Source organism: Hippocampus zosterae, chromosome 10, assembly GCF_025434085.1.
Source record: "Hippocampus zosterae strain Florida chromosome 10, ASM2543408v3, whole genome shotgun sequence".
Lineage (NCBI taxonomy): Eukaryota > Metazoa > Chordata > Actinopteri > Syngnathiformes > Syngnathidae > Hippocampus > Hippocampus zosterae.
Window position 1 is genome coordinate 4,734,679 of NC_067460.1, and position 22,479 is coordinate 4,757,157.

Consider the following 22,479-nt stretch of genomic DNA (forward strand, 5'->3'; position numbering starts at 1 on the left):
TTGTTCAATATGTGCGGTTTTCTTTAGGGTGGCACTCACTTGAGAGAGGTATATTCTCTTTTGTAGCCAATTTAAGTTGCTGAAGACATCCTAATATAGGAAGGACATGGTCAAAAGTCACTTTTCACAAAACAAATAATACACTGATGTGAAGTGAATGCTTCTTATCCTGTTTTTCATCACACCAAAACTTTTATTACTATCACTGTCATGCTTTTTTTGTTTTTGTTTGTTTTTGTCTTGTGTTTTGTCACATGGTGTTTGTTGTTGCGTCGTGTGGACCCGACCGATGTGGATTGTTTTCAGCGTTTTTTTGGGGGGGCCATGGCATTCATCAAAGGGGAAGAATCTGTGCTTGGTGTATGCACTTTCTCGGCAGCAACCAGCACTGATTTTGATTGGGAGGAATGTCGGCGCTATTTGACTGTCGGTGCTGGGTGTTTTTTGCGCCTGTAATGGGCAGCATTTTTCACAGCCCCGTTTTCTTCACCTGAGACGGCAGCGCTGTTGGACAGTCTGCGTTGGTGCGGCTGGATGGATCGTTTGTGGGGCTGAGGATGAAGAGAGAGGAGTGTTGGTGTGGAGCACAGATGTATATTTGGAACTTAGAGTTGCTGCTTGGAATTGAAGTGGATCGACATGGGACAGGAGAAGTGAACCAATCTCTTTTTTTCATCAATGGCCGCTACGGCTTCTTGTTTACTTTCAAACTTAGCTTGTAGCCGACGTATGCACATTTTGAGCATGATGTCTCTGATCCACTGGTGAAAGGACACTTGGATTCTCTCCAATTTCATTTAGAAGTGCTTCAAACAACACAACACATGAGGGAAAAGTGGTTAAGATTGCACGACTGTCCATGTTTTTTATGTTGTGTGCTCTGTTTATTATTTTACTTTATGTTAACTGTTTTGTAAAGCTCTTTGTTACAGCTGCAGCTGTTGTGAAAGCGCGATATAAATCAGGATGTACTGTATTGTATTGTAAAATAGAGGCACCATAATGAAACAATATTTGTCACTAATATAAGTAGGTTTTGTTTCGATTGTCCATTTCCACTTTTGAATGCCATAGTTGTGCCCTGCAACTGATTGGAGATCAGTGCAGAGTGAAGTCGGCCTTCTGCCCGAAGTCAGCTGGGATTGCCTCAAGCACCCCCGCGCAACTGACTACAGGATGAGCATTGTTGAACATGAATACATTAATGAATGACTTACATAGTGCTAATGCAATATACAAACATGATGATGTATGTTGCTGGAAGGATATTGCTTGGGTAGGAAAGTTAACTATTTAAACACTACACTAGGAATTTTACCGGTGACCTTCAACTACAAGGATAACCACTCTACCACATGAGTTTTTAAAAAATATTATTTTAATGAGACTAACAGATGACTTTATAGATTAAAATGCTAGTTTCCGCAAGGCTAACCCTTGCCCCTTGATGTGCATTCATTGTGTGAGCAATAAAAATAGTGTGTGTTGGGGGGTAACTGACAGTCATAATGTTAATAGTAGTTAATAGTAGTTATAGATACTGCCATTACCTTCTAACCCCAAATTAGCTAAAGGATACTTACATTTACTGAAGCTAAAGTACTTCTGAAATTACATCTTATCTTTGTAATTGGGTTCATTTGCTGTAGGGGAGGTTTGTTGTGGTGAGGCGCATCCGATATCTTCAGCTTTGAAAACCAGCGGGATCTCATTAGGGAGAGGGAGTAGCCAGAGGATGTTTCTGATCTTTTCTTTTTTTATATATTTATATATAAATTTAAAATTGTGTGTATTTGCTTTATGCAGCTTATGCTCTTTCAGAAGAGTTTTGGAAATAATACATGTGATGCAGTCGTTTGATGATCTCATGTCTTCTGTCCTTTCTTTGATTAAAACAGCTTCTCCCTGATCAAATCAAAGTGTCTTTTGTCCTCACCTTGACAGAGTGCTCAGTAAATCTCTTGTTTTTTAATGTGTGTTGTGTGTATAATAAACTCTATATGTTCAGCCTAACCTGCTTTGATTTCTAAAAGTCCCAGTTAAATGAATTCTAATGTGATGTGCTCTTTTTTCAGGCTGTATGCTGTGTTTTGGTCAGTCAGCCTTTTTTCGCTTCAACCACCCTGAAGAAGCCTTGAGGATGAAGAGCATGATGCCCCCAGGAGGCAACGTCTCCACAGGGGACTACAGGCCATGTGCAGGTATCATTTGCCACTCAAAAATTGCTCCCCGTGACCATGACTGAACGGACATTTTGACGATGAACTGGCAGTATGTGTAGGCGTACAGCATTGTGCAAGGAAGAACTCATTAAACTTGGGTAAGGATGTGGACAGTTTTCCTACATAATAGGGGTGTTCAAACGGCAACTTTTAATGCGGTGTAGCACCGAGGCTGCCCCCGTAGAGCGTTCACATGTATAAAGTTAAACCGGAGCAAATTTAACCCTGCTCAGGAGGTGGTTTAAAAATTTACTCCAGAGTAAATGCTAGTTTGCGAGGCGGCACCGATATTAAATGAAACATGTGAACGCTACAGGTGTAGACTTGCTATGCATGAGAGGAGTAGATTACGTACGGGTATTGAATGTGTTGCTTTCCTGCTCTGTTGTACTTCCGTCATCTTTCCTTTCTCTCTTCTCTCATCCTTTTACGGCGTCTGATAGAACACAGCGTTGATTTGTCCGGAGAAGTATAAGCCATGGTTTTTCGATATGTCACAAACAAGGCGGGGAAAAGGGAGTACACTTTACGAATGTGCAAGTTTTATTTCCGTTTTATTATCGTATTGCACGGCCGTGTGAACGCAAGTTAACACGCTTCTCTTTAGTAAGCCGCTTTTTACGTGTGAACGCTCCACAAAATTTACAGTACACCGGTGTAAGATATATCGCAACAAATTACATCGGTGCAGCACCGATGCAAATGTGTGCCATGTGAACACCCCTATTATTATGTCACAGCACAGTACCGTCATGTTCAGCAGGTATATCTCAGTACAGTTCCTGCTATGTTGTCAATATGTGTACACTGTCCAGGGTGTACAAGAGTGATGAGCTGTATCGAAAATGGATTGGACTACAACTTAACATCATGCCTTCCTTCCATTTTTGCTTTGGACTATAAACACATTGGTTCTTTGCTCCATCAATAATAGGACCTCAAAGAGTCTTTCACTCCTGAACATTCATGCAATTTACTGGTAGCTTTGGTTTGTGTAGTTGAATATTGGTTTTTTTTTCTCACATAGGTAAACTGAATAGCCTCTTTTTGAATTTAAGCCAGTTTGTTGCAAAGACCAAGGGTGGAGGAGGATGGCCGTTAAAAAGTTTACAGGTGACTGTTTTTCTAGCAGTAAACCTCCACCCTGTTTGCTTTTTAATAGGCTGGCTGTTGGTTACACAGCAGCACGAGCTGGGTCTGCTGCTCAGGCTAACACTAATGGGGTTGGTTTTTTTGTCTCTCATTTTAGTTTCCCACTTTGTATTGAGCCTTCGTAACTGGAACTTCACAAAGGGCCCCTGTGGATAGCGCCTACAAAATTTAAACTTAGTCCCTTTCATTATTGTGGTGAAACGTTTCAAAATGTTTTCAGTTGTGGCTGCCTGCAGTTTTGTTGCTGCTTGTTAATGTTGTCCTTTTAAATGCAGTAGCTGACGCTATAAAGGCGCTCAGGAGGGCCTGATACCAGAGGTTACACTAGGCCTCTTTTATGTGCATCTCATTCCTCTGCGTCTCCAGGCAAACTTTTCAGCTACTTGTGTGTTTGCATTTACAGCGTTCCATCTGGAAACCACGTCACTTGAACCTTATCTTTTCTTCGCTACCTTAGCTATCAGGGCCTCATCTCAGCCTCTCGTTATTTCCCCTCATTTGACAGTGGTTGCCACTGTGGCGTAGAGCACCCAAGCAAGCTGCTTGATGTGGACTTTCTGATCCAGTAATGAAAGCCTTCCGTTGTTTAGACAGGCACCATTTTCCTTAATTATACATTCCTAGGTTGCAGTGAGATGAAGACATATAGCGTACCACTCCCAGGATAATCCTAGCATATCTTATGTCTGTTTATAAATAAATGACAGAAATTACACCATCTGTTTATGAACATGCGGATCACAACTATTAGAGGAGGGCAAGCCCAGAAAACCATATTATCTTGATTATTATCAGACGCTAGACTTGGGGAATGAATACATGGGTAGTGTAATGGTAATGGCTACTGGTGGTACATTTGGATGAGTTTTGTTTGGAGGATCCAGATTAATTCCTGCACTATTGTGATTAATTTAACTGCCTCTTTTCAAATCAAAGAATTACTTGAGTACAATAAATATGAATGAAAATGTGTCACGTTACCTCGATGTTCAGCAGTACCTATAGGTTGTGTGAAAAAAGGTGTACTTTCATTCCAAGATGGTATGTAATGTGTAATGTTACAAATTTCTAAATGCTCAAAGTTATGAACAAGGAAAGGGCCGTAAATAACACGATACAATATGTGATGTTCGATCATGTGTATAGGGATGAGTGTGGGCTTTGTCTCATGTGAAACAAGAATGCTTCAAGTAACATTTCAGAATAGTTACCATTTAACCAATTCTCAACTCTGGTTTCTCTATCCAAATAATGGATGGCACCCACTTAAGATGTACATGACTTGAAGAAAAAAAAGAAATTTGATGTGATGTCCAGACAGTGACCCCCTCCAATTGTACGGCAATCAACTGATGATGCTAATGCAAGCTGCTTGTGCCGACCTTCTCATTGAAGCGAAAGGCAATGCATGTGCATTGAAAATAAGCCCTAGTTTTCTCAATTCTGCCAAAATTGTCATTTTATTTCAATGCCAAAATTTCAATCCATCCATTTTCCGATCCACTTACCCTCACAAGGGTCGCGGGGTGTGCTGGAGCCTATCCCAGCCGTCTTCTGGCAGTAGGCGGAGGACACTCTGAACCGGTTGCCAGCCAATCGCAGGGCACACAGAGACAAACAACCACCCGCGCTCACACTCACACCTAGGGACAATTTTGAGTGTTCAATCAGCCTGCTATGCATTTTTTGGGGAGGAAACCGGAGTACCCGAAGAAAACCCACGCAGACGTACCCGAAGAAAACCCACGCAGACATGGGGAGAACATGCAAATACAGGGAGGACGGAGCTGGAATTGAACCCGGTACCTCTGCACCGTGAGGTCCAGGCGCTAACCACTGGACCACCGGGCTGCCCAAAACTTATGCTATCAATATTGAACATACATCCTTGATCTTTAGGGTTTTTTGTGTGAAGTCATTAGGGCAGGGGTGTCCAAACTTTTTGCCAAGGGGCCAGATTTTATGTGGTAAAATGTCGGGGGGCCGACCTTGGCTGACATTTTTTACATTGAACAACAATATTGTTCAACAAATTTTAGTTGTTTCACATTTCCATTTTTATTTTAATTTCAACAATCTTAAGAATTTCTTTTGGTTCATTTGAAACAGGCATATCACATGCAACTGCTTATTCACTTGACTTTTTCTTAAACGGAAGTCTCCTGAGTGCAAATTGATTGATTTGAAACATAAAATGTATCACCATGACTTTTCAATAGTCACAAAACCCTTGACTCGAACAACGGGGAAATGAACAAGCAATACACATATCCACAACTGCAAGGATCTTTAAAATATGACTTATCAGTCAATATAAACACGGAGTGATGTCTTGTTAACTCGGGAGTGATACCCTCTAGTGTCTAAATGCTATTACTCATTTAGTGAATGCTATTACTCATTTAGCCACTAGAGGGAAGCAGTACTCTATGAAACATCACTCACCGGTCTACGAGACCTCAGTCAATGCAACACGTGTTCCATTGCGCCCAACCTGCGGGCCAGACGGCACTGATTTTATGACAGGGGCCGAGGGCCGGATGAAATTCGACCGCGGGCCGAATTTGGCCCCCGGGCCGGACTTTGGACATGCCTGCATTAGGGCATTAATTCTTCTATATGTTTTTAGGCTAACATCAGTTTCAACGTGTCTCCTGTTTAATGCACACATTTGTGTCACACTTTTATTTTTTGAACAAACCGTGACATTCGATTACTTTGTGTAAAATATTGACAACCAGGTAAATTGCTCAATGCCATTTGTTCAGATGTGAGGATTGCCGGTGAAAGTTAAGTGTGACAGATGTAACTGCATATTGCATTACTTCCAGTCATGTTATTTATAAGGTGTAAAGTCATGATGTTAATTTCTCTGTACAGTATTAGAATATTACTAGCTGGTTCGCCGCCCTCCGGCCGGCTCATCAGCTAGTTCCTGCGGAAGGCTGGTAAGGTGGGCCTTCGGCCCACAAAAGTGTTGTTGCTTGATTCAACTTTTTGGTCATCTTCATTGCTTATCGCAAAAATAAAGAGATGTTTAGCTCTACTAAATAACTAACAATTTCATTGCAATGCTTCTGGGTAGACAACATTTTTTCGCCAAGATGCCCGCGCGATCGTAGTGAGCCACTGCCTGCGCGGCGCAGTGGCGGCGCGCAGCGGCGCGGTGAAGTAGGTACGTTTTGAAAAGGGACAGTCGGAAGGACAGACCGCGTGCGGGACGACGCGCAATATATATATAGATGTCATTGTTAATGGTTTGTTTGCATTTGCTGCAAAAATGGTTAGCATACACAATGAATAACAACAATTGGCTAGTTTGGGTGATCGATCCACGATTAAAGGCTGTGATCGGCAATCATGCACTTTTCCATGAAAATTGGCATGGTGGCCGATGGATCGGAGCACACTTGGTTTGGACTTGCACTACCCATATCCTGAACCCAAGAAATTTTCCAAGCTGTCGACTAACTTCAACAACGTGACTTGAAAGTGTCTGACCTTTTCCAAACAGTTCCCCTCAAATCAATTTCTCAGAAGGGTTGGTGCAAGAAACTATTTTGTGAAACGCAGGAAAGAAGTAGCCAGTGTGTGTTCAGGATTGCGATGAGGCTTTCTTTGTTGTTCCAGACAAGACTCTCCTGTAGCCTGAAGGAAAGTATTTTGTCACTGGAAAATTGTTCTTTGAAAATACAACTTTGCTGTGTATGCAGACGTTTTCACATATTTTTGGGCTGAGTGTTTCATAAACTGGGAAAACAGGAAACTGGCTGTGTTCTTCACTTTTGTTAAAAAGAAACAACAATTACAGTTCAGCAGACATAGTCACGGTCATTCCAGGCCTCCTTTGGTTAAAAAAAAGAAAAGAAAAAACAAGAGTGTTCCTTTTGCACTATGTGTGTTTGTAAGGGCACTTTTTCCTCTCCAGTGAGAGTATCTGATCCAATGGTTAGTATGCACACCGTAACAGTATAATAAATGATGTGCTACTCGGTGAACTGCATGTGAATTTCTTCCAGTACATAAGATTAAACGTCACCCCATTAGTTTGCTGCACTAATACACTCAGAAGCTCTGTAATTATAGAAACACTTAACTTGTTTTGATTGGCAAAGCTCTGCCAAGTCACCTTTCTTCAGCCCATGAGCTGCAACAGCTTTGCCATTCTTAATTGACATTTCCTGTTCCCCTGTGTCAGGCCAGCAGTTGGCTTTGTGGCTACATACTTATGAGCTGGGCTGGGGTTACCATATCTTTTTACAAAATCTATTTTTAACCGACACTTCCATTCTGCTGTCTGCCAACTAGCCTGCCCACTTACTTTGTTTATCCATTTTAGTGTCCTTGCTTTTTAATAAACCGCTCTTTGATAAATCACTCTTTCAAATTTTTTAGTTTGTTTTATTGCATGGCTTGATTTCATGGTGTGATCGCACATCTGTCTTGACAGCCAAGAGAAGCTGGTTCAAATGTCTGTATGTATTCTCCGTGCTTGTTCGGGTTTTCTCTGAGTACTTGTGTTTACTCCCACATCCCGATTTACATGCCTCCTGCATCTTCAAAGAAGTCAGCAGGGATAATAAACTCCAATAACTTTTGACCCTAATGAGGACAAGCGGTATTGAAAATGGGTGGCTGGATGATGTTAGTTGCCGCAACTCTTGCTGGTTTCAAAGTGAAGTTCTTTGAGACAGTTGTGGTTTGATTTTTAGCATGCCACAACATTGTTTGTTCGCTGCAAATTGATTTTTCAGAAGAGAATAAACATAACTGCCTGTCAATAAAATTGAAATGGATATAAATATTTTCCTCATTTAGAAAAAACAAATTTCCATCCTTGTACCCCCATTTAATTTTATATTCCACCATATTGGATCAGTAAGGTCTTGGCCCTCCTACTTTGTAGCTCAGGCACATGTCATAGCACACCGTGCAATTCTTGTCAGCTTGCTGCTCCTAATGTGGTTGATTTCGTGTAACTGACTCAAAAAGTAATGTAAAACTACACGTACAATACTGTAACCTTTATTCAGTTGTCATCTTTCTATAATTTGCACCCCAACAACATGTCTAATATGTACAAAAATAGCACTGTATTGTCCAGGGGTTCTTGACTTAGAACAGTAATGTCATTTTGACATGTTTTGAAGTTCCAAACAGCACACAATGAACAAGTAAGAATACGTCAATCACATGGCACAAGAAAGCATGCTGAGTTATTGCCACATTTACTGTTGGCCTACATGAAAAACACATGCAGAAGTGTGTTTAATATTTTTTTTATTATGACTTTCATACTACATGACCATATGTCCAGTGACTTAAGTACAATTTCGTGTAAAAACAAAACTGTTGTAAACCAAGGACCCTCTGTTTCTTTCAATGGGTGGGGATATATATTTCTGTTCATTATATTTAAGGACAAATAGAAATATGATTGTGGTTAAACTGAAGACTATTTAAGTGGCCTTAAATCCAGGAACGGATGAATTACAAAGATCGGATCAATAACTGTCAAACACAATACTGTACAATAAAACAGAGTGCATAACGTGTACTCTACTGTAAAACCCACCTCTTCATAGGCGGAAACGATGAAGGCGAACCTTCAACATAAAAGAAAGACGTGAGCTCATTGATATTGCAATTCCGTGAAATTTTGATCGTGCGTAACACCACAGCCATTAAATAGTTTTACGTTAACTGCTGAGACGGTGGAAAATTCCACAGTCTATTTTCTACGTGCAGACGAGATTAAATGAAGGTTATTGGCGCGTGTGTGGAGCGGAAAATGACTTCACTCTGGTAACTTGATAAACAGTGGCGCCACAACCACCGTCGGTGCCTCGCAGCACCCTCGATCCTTATAATAAAAATAAAAAAACGGTACATTGTAGCTGTCCTCAGTGTGCGTCTCCTCCGATCTGAGTCACATCTGTTCTGCCACTGGTGCCCGGAGGATGTACCCCACAGTTTGTCCTAGAGCAAGTGGACGGCGCAAAAGACTGACCGGGGTTAATTCAGTCACGTGAGTAGCATTCTCCCGAAAAAAGACACCACTTCAGCAGCTTTTGTATTTGCGTTTTTTTTCCTACCGCAAAACCGATGGCGAAATTTTGGGATCTTCACGTTCACATTCAGTAAACCTAGCAATCATAGTGTGAGTAGAGTGCGGGCATATCGGTAAGTGAGCGACGGTGAGATTTCCTAATGAAGTTCGGAATGCTGCCCTTCAGCTCCCAAAACCATGACATCACTTGACGGGCTTTCCCCTGGCTCGGGGCTGCTTTTAATTTGTCCCCTCCCGACCATCTATTTTTCTGCATCTGCACTCCTTGCTGTGTGCTAACGACGACATGACACGGCCGTCCATGCAGGGGTCAGTGTATAAATGTGTTATTGTAACACCTTGCAAGCATGATCACATATAAAGACTCTAATACAACCTGCTCCTATTCAATTGTGATGCTTGTCATTGAGCATCAGTGTAAAGCTGAGCGACAACAGTAGCATACAGGAAGCTACTCCCATCCCTGCGGTGCCAGAGCAAGCTAATGAACAGTATTTCTGAGATAGTGTATATCGAATACAATCGTGGACAGAAATGCATAATGTTTTCTGATGGAACCAGGAATTTCACATAACCTTAGAAAGTTGTAGAATCAGCATTGCTTCGGCAAATCCAAAGCTTCAAACTTACAGTCAGGCCCTCACCTAAATGTCACACAAGGCGAGATTCTAGATGACACCCCCACCCTTCATTGACAATTTACATACTATTACAATCCTTCCAACCATTTTTTAATCTGCTTATCCTAACAAGGGTTGTGGGCGTGCTAGAGCCTATCCCAGCTGTCTTCGGGCAGGAGGCTGGGTACACCCTGAACTGGTTGCCAGCTAATCGCGGGGCACACATAGACGAACAATATCCACGCTTACGCTCCCACTCACACTCACACCTCCGGACAATTTAAAGCTTTCCATTAGCCTGCCACGCATGTTTTTGGGAATGTGGGAGGAAACCGGAGTACCTGGAGAAAACCTCCGCAGGTATGGGTGAATATGCAACCTCCACACAGGAAGCGCGGAGCCAGAATCGAACCCTGCACCTCTGCACTGTGCTAATCAGTCGACCACACCATCAAGTCACATGGTTTCAAATATAAAACATAAAAATTTCTTAACTCCATGGCTGTTTAGAAGGTACATTTCTTGTGTGTTTTACATACTTGACCAATAAATATGATTCTGATTCTGTCAAAACAAATTATGCAAGTGACTTGCTGTTGCACATCTCTTCCTCCCATTTTCCATTCTCTATTTTGATTGATGATTGCAATAAATGGATCTAGGTATCTCTTGCCCGGACGCGGGTCACCGGGGCCCCCCTCTGGAGCCAGGCCTGGAGGTGGGGCTCGTTGGCAAGCGCCCGGTGGCCGGGCCTACACCCATGGGGCCCGGCCGAGCTAAGCCCGAAGAGGCAACGTGGGTCCCCCTTCCCATGGGCTCACCACCCATGAGAGGGGCCAAAGGGGTCGGGTGCAATGTGATCTGGACGGCAGCCAAAGGCGGGGACCCCGGCGGTCCGATCCTTGGCTGCAGAAGCTAGCTCTTGGGACATGGAATGTCACCTCTCTGGAAGGGAAGGAGCCCGAGCTGGTGTGTGAGGCAGAGAATTTCCGACTGGATATAGTCGGACTTGCCTCCACACACAGCCTGGGTTCTGGTACCAATTCTCTCGAGAGGGGCTGGACTCTCTTCCACTCTGGAGTTGCTCACGGTGAGAGGCGCAGAGCAGGTGTGGGCATACTCATTGCCCCCCGGCTCAGTGCCTGTACATTGGGGTTCACACCGGTAGACGAGGGGGTTGCCTCCCTCCGCCTTCGGGTGGGTGGACGGGTCCTGACTGTTGTTTGTGCATATGCACCAAACAGCAGCTCAGCATACCCACCCTTTTCGGAGTCCTTGGAGGGTGTGCTGGAGAGTACTCCTGCTGGGGACTCCCTTGTTCTGCTGGGGGACTTCAATGCTCACGCGGGCAATGACAGTGAGACCTGGAGGGAAGTGATTGGGAGGAACGGCCCCCCCGATCAGAACCCGAGTGGTGTTTTGTTATTGGACTTCTGTGCTTGTCACGTATTGTCCATAACGAACACCTTGTTCAAACATAAGGGTGTCCAGAAGGAGTTTCAACTCCCACCTCCGACAGAGCTTTTCCCATGTTCCGGGGGAGGCGGGGGACATCGAGCCCGAGTGGACCATGTTCCGTGCCTCTATTGTTGAGGCGGCCAATCTGAGTTGTGGCCGTAAGGTGGTTGGTGCCTGTCGTGGCGGCAACCCCCGTACTCGCTGGTGGACACCAGCAGTAAGGGATGCCGTCAAGCTGAAGAAGGAGTCCTATCGAGCCTTTATGGCCTGTGGGACCCCAGAGGCAGCTGACGGGTATCGACTGGCTAAGCGGACCGCGGCTTCGGTGGTCGCCAAGGCAAAAACCCGAGCGTGGGAAGAGTTTGGTGAGGCCATGGAAGCCAACTTCCGGACGGCTTCGAGGAAATTCTGGTCTACCATCCGACATCTCAAGAGGGGGAAGCAGTGCACCACTAACACTGTGTACAGTGGGGATGGGGCGCTGCTGACTTTGACTCGGGACGTTGTGAACCGGTGGGCAGAGTACTTCGAAGACCTCCTCAACTCCACCAATACGCCTTCCTTGGAGGAAGCAGAGCCTGGGGACTCTGAGGTGAGCTCTCCTATCTCTGTGGTTGAAGTCACCGATGTGGTTAAAAAGCTCCTTGGTGGCAAGGCCCCAGGTGTGGATGAGATCCGCCCGGAGTTCCTCAAGGCTCTGGATGTTGTGGGGCTGTCCTGGTTGACACGCCTCTGTAACATCGTGTGGTCAACAGGGAGAGTGCCTCTGGATTGGCAGACCGGGGTGGTAGTCCCTCTTTTTAAAAAGGGGGACCGGAGGGTGTGTTCCAACTACAGAGGGATCACACTCCTCAGCCTCCCTGGTAAGGTCTATTCAGGGGTGCTGGAGAGGAGGGTCCGTCAGGAAGTCGAGCCTCAGATTGAGGAGGAGCAGTGTGGTTTTCGTCCCGGCCGTGGAACAGTGGACCAGCTCTACACCCTTAGCAGGGTCCTTGAGGGTATGTGGGAATTCGCCCAACCAGTCTACATGTGTTTTGTGGACTTGGAGAAGGCGTTTGACCGTGTCCCTCGGGGAGTTCTGTGGGGCGTGCTTCGTGGGTATGGGGTACCGAATAAGGGTGTGGAAAATAATCGATATTAATCGATACATCGATGCGCACGTCCGCGATCTGAGTGCATCGGCTCATTCACTGGGTACGACGCGATTGACGGGTGAAATCGCGATTCATCACGATGCATTGATGGGTATCAGTGAAATCGCGATTCATCACGATGCATTGATGGGTATCGGTAAAATCCGATTCAATCGCCGTTTTATTCATGTTAAACGTCACATATCTGCCCTTTCATAGGCGCAATGAATGCACCATCATTGCTTTGCGTTTGGTGTTGAATACGGACGGTAGCCGTGCGTCACATACAGTCCAGTACACAACGAGCGAAACATTATGGAAGTTAGCGCACGCAGCAGCAAGGAAACTACTATATTTAATGCAGCCGCAACATTCAAATCTTATGTTTGGAAATACTACGGCTTTGAAAAGAAAGACGGAAAGCTTGATAAAACCTCCGTAATTTGCAAGGAATGTCGCACTAAGAAGCCATACAACGGCAGCACCACAAATATGCAGACCCACTTAAACCGATGGCACCAGATCACCGACAAGTTTCCCTCCCGCTTCCCCGCCCAGTTCCTCGTCGGACACCGGAGAAACTCTTGGTAAACCAGGTCAGGATCAGAAAAAAATTGCCTCTTATTTTGGGAGTCCCATTGCAACTCACTGTGACCGCGCAATGGCTATAACTAAGGCCACTGCTTATTTCATATGCAAAGACCTCCAGCCTTAGCGTGGTGGACAACGAGGGTTTCAGACAGCTCGTGCACGTTTTGGAACCCAGGTATAAAATACCAGACAGGTCTGTGTTCACTTACAAACATATTCCCGATGTGTACAACAAAGTGAGAAGTGAGATTACTGTGTCGCTGAACAGTGCGCAAAGAGTTCCACTTACAGTGGATGGGTGGACATCTTGCGCTATAGATTCTATATATATATATATATATATATATATATATATATATATATATATGAATATTTCATATAAGACACTCAGTGAGAGTCTGTTTGTGTTTACACTATAGCAACAGCTGTGAGTCTCAGGTGCCAAATTGTTTACATTTTCTTTGCACAAAACCCAATTGTGAAAGGGCTTAAATAAGTTGTTTTACAAGTTCTACTCTTTATAAGGAATAAAGTGGTATCCTTTTTGTAATACCATACTGAATTCCATCTTTTTAAAAGCTTTTTTTCTTTGCTTATTTGCATCATGTTTAATTGCACAATATCGCAACAAATTGCATTGTATCGTATCGGATCGCATTGATTTGAACTTGATGTGTATAGAATCGTATCGCATCGTGACGACAGTGAAACGTATCGCATCGTATCGCCAGAAAATTCCATGTATCGTTTAAGTATCGCATCGCTGGCAGTGGATCGTGATGTGTATCGAATCGTCCTCAGTGCTGAGATTCACATCCCTAGTACCGAACCCCCTGATACCGCTGTTCGGTCACTATACCACCGATGTCAGAGTTTGGTTCGCATTGCCGGCAGTAAGTCGGAATCGTTTCCAGTGGGGGTAGGACTCCGCCAACGCTGCCCTTTGTGGCCGATTCTGTTCATAACCTTTATGGACAGAATTTCTAGGTGCAGCCGAAGCGTTGAGGGGGTCCGTTTTGGGGGCCTCAGTATTGCATCCCTGCTTTTTGCAGATGATGTGGTGCTGTTGGCTTCTTCAAACGGGGCTCTCCAACTCTCACTGGAGCATTTCGCAGCTGAGTGTGAAGCGGTTGGGATGAAAATCAGCGCCTCCAAATCTGAAACCATGGTCCTCAGTCGGAAAAGGGTGGAGTGCTCCCTCGGGGTTGGGGAGGAGATCTTACCCCAAGTGGAGGAGTTCAAGTATCTTGGGGTCTTGTTCACGAGTGGGGGTAGGAGGGAGCGGGAGATCGACAGGCGGATCGGTGCAGCGTCTGCTGTGATGCGGACGTTGTATCGGTCTGTCGTGGTGAAGAAGGAGCTGAGCCAAAGGGCGAAGCTCTCAATTTACCGGTCGATCTACGTCCCAACCCTCACCTATGGTCACGAGCTATGGGTCGTGACCGAAAGAACGAGATCCCGGATACCAGCGGCCGAAATGAGTTTTCTCCGCAGGGTGTCCGGGCTCTCCCTTAGAGATAAGGTGAGAAGCTCAGTCATCCGGGATGGGCTCAGAGTTGAGCCGCTTCTCCTCCACATCGAGAGGAGCCAGATGAGGTGGCCTGGGCATCTGATTCGGATGCCTCCTGAGCGCCTCCCCGGTGAGGTGTTCCGGTCATGTCCCACCGGGAGGAGACTCAGAGGAAGACCCAGGACACGCTGGAGAGACTATGTCACCCAGCTTGCCTGGGAACGACTCGGGAGAGCTGGAAGAAGTAGCTTGGGGGGAGTGAAGTCTGGGCTTCCCTGCTAAAGCTGTTGCCCCCGCGACCCGGCCCCGGATAAGCGGTTGATGATGGATGGATGGAACCATGCAATCCTTTTATTTTTATACTATTAGAGGGGAGACCAACTCAAAGTGTATTACCGTATTTTTACGACTACAACGCGCCATTAAAAGTCTTAAATTTTCTCCAAAATGGACAGAATGCCTTATAATGCGGAGCGTCTAGTGCCCTTTTCCTCAACTGGCGGACCGCGATCCACGACCGGACCGCCGACCTCCTCTGTCCGGACCGCCGACCTCCTCTGTCCGGGCCGCCTCTGTCCGAACCCTCGGCAAATTGTATAAAATAATAAATTATGAAGTGATTTTTACGTTATACATTTTCTATTTTTGGACTATAATCTGCGCATTACCGCGATCGCTTGTTAAAATTATCCGTTGTATTATTTGCGTGCACGAACAGATGTATTGCAGAGGACGCAGCAGCGACTCTGTGTGTGTGTGTATAATGTTTGACGAACTGTAGACGGGGGCATGTCGGCGATAACGATGCGCTGATTGGCTCCTCTGAACTTAAGGTGTGCCCATACATCAGCGTCACGCATTCAAAATGGATGATTGTGTCAGGAAACAGACGCATGCGCGACGCCACAGTATGCTCACAGCTTCAGCACAGGAGAGCCGCACACAGACAATTAGACAAGACAAATCGCGGGACGTTTCGATTGTGTGCAGTTTTGCTCCCGTCTACCCGGGGATCTTTGCAGCTGTTTAACAGCAGAACACCGCAACATGGTAAATGAACATCCCAATGGCGTCCTCAAATAATATTTGCATGCCTCAGACATTGCATTCACCATTAGTGGAAGAACAGCACTGCACATTCCTGTGCTCCCTTGTGTCAGTATTTAAAATGATTCTTAACTCCTCTTCTGATATATTTTTCAATGATTTTAGAGGGGATGTGAAAGGGGGAATTGTACAAATGAAAATAATATTTTTGTTTTCATTTTTAGTATTTATTTTGGTGAAATGAATATTTTGTTTTGCTTTTGTTAAATTAAGGGAAAAAAGACAACTACTGTTTAACAAAGTTAAAGTAAAAAATGTCTTATTTCCCTAAAAGGGCTATTTCTATTATTAAGCAGGCACAACTTAACAAAATAAAAGAGTTCCTCTGCCTCAACACAATACCTCTCATTATTTGCTGTGTACTGGCAAAGTGAATAATTGTTATTTTCATGAACCCCATTATTGGTTGGTTGTGAGGAGTGTTGATTTGTATAAGCTTGGCTTGACCATACTAAATGGGCATATAGCTGCTCCCCATGACCACCGTGCATGGGACCGGACCTTGGTCTTATAAAAAAAAAAAAAAAAAAGTGGACCTACAGCATTTCTAGTTGAGGACCACTGGTCTCGTGTATGAACCCCATTATTGGTTGGTTGTGAGGAGTGTTGATTTGTATAAGCTTGGCTTGACCATACTAAATGGGCATATAGCTGCTCCCCATGACCACCGTGCATGGGACCGGACCTTGGTCTTATAAAAAAAAAAAAAAAAGTGGAACTACAGCATTTCTAGTTGAGGACCACTGGTCTCGTGTATGCGCCGGGTTCCAAAGCCTGACTAAGAGCAACCACTTCTGGCCGACACGATGTTTGTACAGAGAAAAGGTGGACGTGAGTGACGACAGGCATGCGGAAGTCCGCCAATGAGTGAAGGGTGGGCGTGTAAGAGGACGCTAAAGGCACGCCTCTAGCAGGTACCAGTCACCGATGAGTGAAGGGTGGGCGTGTAAGAGGATGCAAAAGGCACGCCCCTAGCAGGTACCAGTCGCGTGAGTACGTTGTAAAATGGCTAAATAGTGTACAACCGAACTCAGTTTTGCTTCCGTTGCCTTTTAAAAAACTTATTTTTAGCGTGTGTCCGTATGTCTTAGCTGCTACCGTATGCTTTAAGCTAACATAACTGGTATGTTTTAGCGTGCATGCATGCTACCGTATGCTTCAAGCTAACGTGTTTTTAGCGTGCGTGCATGCCTGGCTGTGCCCAACAATACAGTACGTTTTGTGTATGTGTCAAATACAGAAATAGTACTCATTACTGAGACTGCGCCCAACAATACCGTGCGCCAAATGGTCGTGAAAATATGGTAATTTTCACAGTTATATGTTCTATGCAGCCCCACTAGTCAAAACACCGTATTATGATTAATACCACTCTAATGAAGATAAACTGTCTCGAAAATGAATGGATATATTCCTATTGCATTTTTATTACTTCTTGAAATGTTGGTCTTGCTTAGGCTCTGATGGTGTAGTGGTTTACTCACCTGACTTCTGCATGCAGCTTGTGTGTTGTCTGTCTCACCATGCTGCATGCGTTCTTAGTTAACTCATTCAATCCCAGCCATTTTCACTGGAGCAACCCCCTCAATCCCAGCATTTTACTGGATTTTGACTGATCTTGCAAGGCTCACAGAATATTTGGTTCTAATGTCATATAAACATGGAGCCTACCAAAATAAAGTTTGGACCCTCTTCTCTCAGCCTCACCCTCATCTTTTTCTATTCTTCAGCAATCAGCATTACAAAATGGCTGTTTCATGAAATTGATGATTCCTGGGCAAAAAACAGAGAAAAAGAGCTTTTTGTAAAAGCATGCATTTCAAGCACGTGAGGCACCACTGCCACCTACTGGTCGTGTTTTTACATTATTTACAATGCAAACAATCCCTCCTCCTCTCTATGACGCAAAAAAAAAGACTTAGACGTACAAGTACGTCCTTAGTAGGCAGGGCCTAATTTTAAAAATACGTACAAGTACGTCTTGTGGAATGAAAGTGTTAATTGAAGTATTGGGACAAGTCAATTTAAATAACAGTTTAATTTGCACTCATCATTTCCAAAAGACCTTGCAGACGATTCTCGTACACATCTCTGTGTTTTTCTTGTCATCATCTGCCATGAAGACATTAAAGTGAGACTGTCAAGATTAGATTACCCCGTCAGTGTCCTATGTTGTGTTTGGGCCAGGTTGTTATTAGGTGTTATTAGGCACTTTTTTTCCTGATTCCAATCCAAAGCTCATTACTGTCAGTGTTTTCATCTCCTTTTGTCTAACCTTCTTTTCCTTAGTGCTAATCCGCTATCATCTCTCGCACTTACATTTAGGCAATATCTTACATGAACTTGCATGGTTATCATTGCTGAATATAAACCTTTCATCGCATGTAAAGAAAACCTAAGGGTGATTGAAGCATTAAGACCAAAGACTGAAACATTTATATGAACAGGGCTTAACATTAACTTTGCTATTGTGGCTCATGGTTTCCCATAGTTACGAGCCACTCAACATTTACCCTAGCCACGATTTATTTGTTGGGTAATCGGGCTTATGCACAACCAAATTCCGCATCCAGTAAAACATGTCAAAGTGCTTCCTTGCGGTTCAGGTGACTGGCTCTATGGCAGGTAAACGGCGCAAAGACTCTGTAGAAACATGAAAGTATACACTTTTTTGTTTTTCACATGTTTGAAAACGTTACCAAAGATAACTATCCAATTTTTAGTGTGTGTGTGTGTGTGTGTGTGTGTGTGCGTGTGTGAATAAACAGTATATCTCCATTATTTGAGAAGGCATGCTGGAGTCTATCCCTGCTGTCTTTGGGCAAGTCGGCGGGGTCCACCTTTAACTGGTCGCCAGCCAATCGCAGGGCTCACATAGATGAACAAACATTCACACTCACAATCACTCTTACCATTTTGAGTGATCAGTAAAGCTACCATGCATGTTTTTGGAATGTGGGATGAAACCGGAGTACCCAGAGAAAACTCACGAAGGCACGTGAAAAACATGTAAACTCCGCACATGCGAAATAATGAATACATTCAAATCTAAATTCAACCGACTAAAGTGGCTAGTAAGAATGACAAATTTACCCACCACTGAAGAAATTCATCTGCATTTGGCATGCTGACGGGTGTTTAGTCAAGCAGTGTACGTGAAGCAGTCTTCTATGAGTCTGATAACCGATATCAGGTTCGACAGAATTTGTTAAATCTCATTAGGATTATGCAATAGCTGTTACGGAGTTGCATACTGAAAGTGTAATTTGTGAAAATAGAAATGTTATAAGGATGTCAATGATAAAAGACATTGTCATGTTTAGATGGTGAAGCTTAATGGCATCTTTTTCCATTTTACCTGTTTTAGGCACGGAGAACCTGGTGAATGGGAATCATCAGGCCAGTCCAACGCAGTCTTCCCAAGAAACGAGTGAGAGAGTCCAATCTGAGCACAGTGCAATTGTAAGCTCTATTGAGAAGGACCTCCAGGACATCATGGACTCCTTAGTCATGGATGACCTGGAACCTTGCTCCTCTGAAGACAAAAAGCCTCCTGGGGACCAACCAGTTACTCATTCCCCCCTGTTACCCATGGTCAATGGTGGGAGCAGGTATTTGCTATCCCCTCCTACGAGTCCTGGGGCCATGTCCATGGGATCCAGCTATGACAATACATCTCCACCCTTTTCTCCTCTCTCATCCCCTTCAGCAGCTAGCAGCGGTAGCTTTACTAGTCCATCTCCTGGTGGAGCACCCCAGGACCACATTTCTTCTCTGCCACCAGTGCCTGCACGCTCCTCGAGCTACAACTTCACCAGCCATTCACAACTTGTATCCCAGCCAGGGGCCAACCTACCTAACTTTAATGGTGGTGGCGTAGGTCAGAAGGTACAAGAAAGCCCCAGACTACAAAGGAAAGCCTTAGGGGAGGCGCCACTAAGTCCTAAACCTAATATAGTATGCCAAGATGCGTCAGAGATTCGCAGACAGACCCCACTTTTGTCTTCGAATGAATCTCTCAGTAGCAGAACTATTGTGCCAAGTAGCCCTGGTTTCAATCCCAAATTCCCAACGTGTTCCTCCATGTCCGCTGGTATGAGGACCAAGACAGCCACAGTGCTTCATGAAAGGCCTGCCAGCCCTTTTAAGGGGCAGACCACCTTAGCCGATCGCTCCATCAACTCAAGCCCACCCAGGCATCTTTCCCAACCTACTAAGGCCTATCAGCCGCCCCTCGATCCTGTTGTCCATATCATTCAACGCTCACCGTGCCAGCAGCCTCCAGAAAGCCCTCGCATGCTTAGGCGAAACATAGAAGTGAATGGTGAACGAGGTAATATCAGAGAACTTCCACCTCTAAGTCCTTCCATTGCTCGAAGAGGCATCCCAGTACTCCCGGGTGCACTTGCAGGAACAGTACCAAGTACAACCTTAAAGACACCCGATAGCACCACAGGTTTGGGTACGCTAGTATCAGGGAGTCCCAGGCTTCATCATAAGACTGGAACTACAACTGCGGATTCCACTGGCAGTTGGGGAATGCGAGCTCGTAGTCCTTCACCCACATCTGTGATGATGGAGAGTGGCATAGGAATTCGAAAGGCCAGCTTTGGCAATTCGCTTTCATCTGCATACAGTCTTGGGTCGCTGCCTGGCTCATCACCCGTTTCCAGTCCCAGAAACAACAGAAAGATATCAACAGGGCGACCAGGGATGAGGGAGCGGAAGAACAGCATCTCAGAAATCAGTGACAATGAGGATGAGCTCTTGGAATACCATCGACGACAGAGGGAGGAGCGACTTCGAGAGCAGGAAATGGAGAGACTGGTGAGTGCTGATAAGTTCTGGGAGATCCCTGCACCTGGTTCTTTGGTCTTGAATGTTTGCTATGCTAATAGTATCTACCAGAGGACTGCATATTCTCACTTGAACTATTTAGTGTATGCCAGAAAAAATGAGTGCGCTGTCGAACCTGACCAACATTGTGTCTCCCCTTTTCCTGCTACATACTTTTCGGAAACGTATGTAATTCTGACATACAGTATTTACCCATTTATGAATTTATGCTCTATTATAAATATTACAACATGGTTGCCTAATTAGATGAAGTATTTGTTTTCAAGTCTGATTCTAAGATCTGTTATGTAAATCACAGTTGATAAACTGGTAGTCCTGTATTTTATTTGGACGTCATGTCTAATCTTCTTGCAAAGAAGTTTCTTGTTTGCAGGTAACATTTGTTGGGTTTACGATGAGTCAGAACCTTAGTAATGTCTGTCACTTGGTTGTTGGCTCACCAAATTGCTGCTGACATGCAGCCTCGGGCTTCAGGGCGCGAGGATGTTCCCATAGTAACCAAATTGTTGTTTCCTAAGCTTTACAGGGGGAAGGGAGGGATGGGACACATCTTGAACTTCTGCTACTGATTCAAAACCCACAATTAACAACAATTAAATGTTTTTATGTGTGTGAATGTGATTGTGTATCATCTCTGACGGTATAGTGTTTCACTTGGCTGATCTTCTTCAGAATCAGAATCATCTTTATTGGCCAAGTATGTAGAGCACACAAGGAATTTGTCTCCGGTATAACACGCTGCACTAGTATCATCGTAAACAACAAAATCATTGAACCATTTTAGAGTAACCACTAGTTTTGAAGTACCATTTTGTGGTGCAAGAAGAGTGACTGTCAGTGACTGTCTAAGGAGTTAATGGCTAGAGGGAAGAAGCTGTTTAAGTGTCTACTGGATTTGGTGCGCATGGATCTGTAGCGTCTGCCTGAGGGGAGTGGCTGAAAAAGGTAGTGGGCAGGGTGCGGGGGATCCAGGAGGATTTTCCGTGCCCTTGTCTTGATTCTTGCAGTGTGCAAGTCCTCAAGAGTGGGTAGGGCGGTGTGGGTTCAGCTCCCGCTCAGCTCCCGCTCAGTGACAGTGTGAATGTGAGTGTGAATGGTTGTCTACATAAGGGCCCTGTAATTGACTGGCAACCACACAAATGTGTTGTTTACCTTTCGCTTGAGGTCAGCAGCTTTGACAAAAATTGCAGAATATACAGGTTTTCGCTCTCATTGATTCCACTTGCTTAAAGATATTTTTGAAACATTTTTTTAGCTGTTTTTGCAAAAATCACCAGCCATAAAATGCATAGTAGAGAAGAAAAAACATAAATCACGCATGTGTATAAGTCGCATTTTTTGCAGAAATTTATTTGGAACAATCCAACACTAAGAATAGAAATGTCCTCTTGAAAGGCAATTCAAAATAAAAATAACAACAGAACAACAGGCTGAATAAGTGTATGGTATGCTCATGTTACATGATGCATAAACAACGAACTGAGAACGTGCCTGGTATATTCACGTAACATATTAAGAGTCATTCAGATAACTACAGCATAAAGAACACGCAAACAAGTTTACCAAATCATCAGTGTCACTCGATGCCATCGAGTCGATGGCATTTCCTCTTCTACGGCTCATCGTCAACTTATTAACACAGGCCTAGAGCGCCCTCTTGCAGTTTAATGTGAAAATAACATGAAATGTTATAATAATGTGTTAATTATTTCAAGCATAAGTCGCTCCAGAGTTGCACCCCCGGCCAAATTATGAAAAA

The 22,479-nt window shown here is 44.3% G+C and overlaps 2 protein-coding genes across 16 annotated transcripts in view; one reads left to right on the top strand and one right to left on the bottom strand.

The window, feature by feature from the left end:
* Positions 1-22,479, bottom strand: part of LOC127609110 (alpha-2-macroglobulin-like protein 1) — a 254,157-nt gene that overhangs the window by 115,587 nt on the left and 116,091 nt on the right. The window lies entirely within an intron of this gene.
* Positions 1-22,479, top strand: part of phldb1b (pleckstrin homology-like domain, family B, member 1b) — a 149,719-nt gene that overhangs the window by 80,016 nt on the left and 47,224 nt on the right. For 14 of the 15 annotated variants that reach the window (XR_007964469.1, XM_052078808.1, XM_052078813.1 and 11 more), the window contains 2 exons: positions 2,076-2,201; positions 19,231-20,690. Coding sequence is in view for 14 of the 15 variants with exons in the window: in XM_052078808.1 (XP_051934768.1) it covers positions 2,076-2,201; positions 19,231-20,690 (1,586 nt within the window). In the remaining variant the exon portion in view is untranslated. Of the gene's footprint in view, positions 1-2,075; positions 2,202-8,925; positions 9,403-19,230; positions 20,691-22,479 lie in introns of those variants that run through there. The other variant, XM_052078821.1, reaches the window with a different exon arrangement.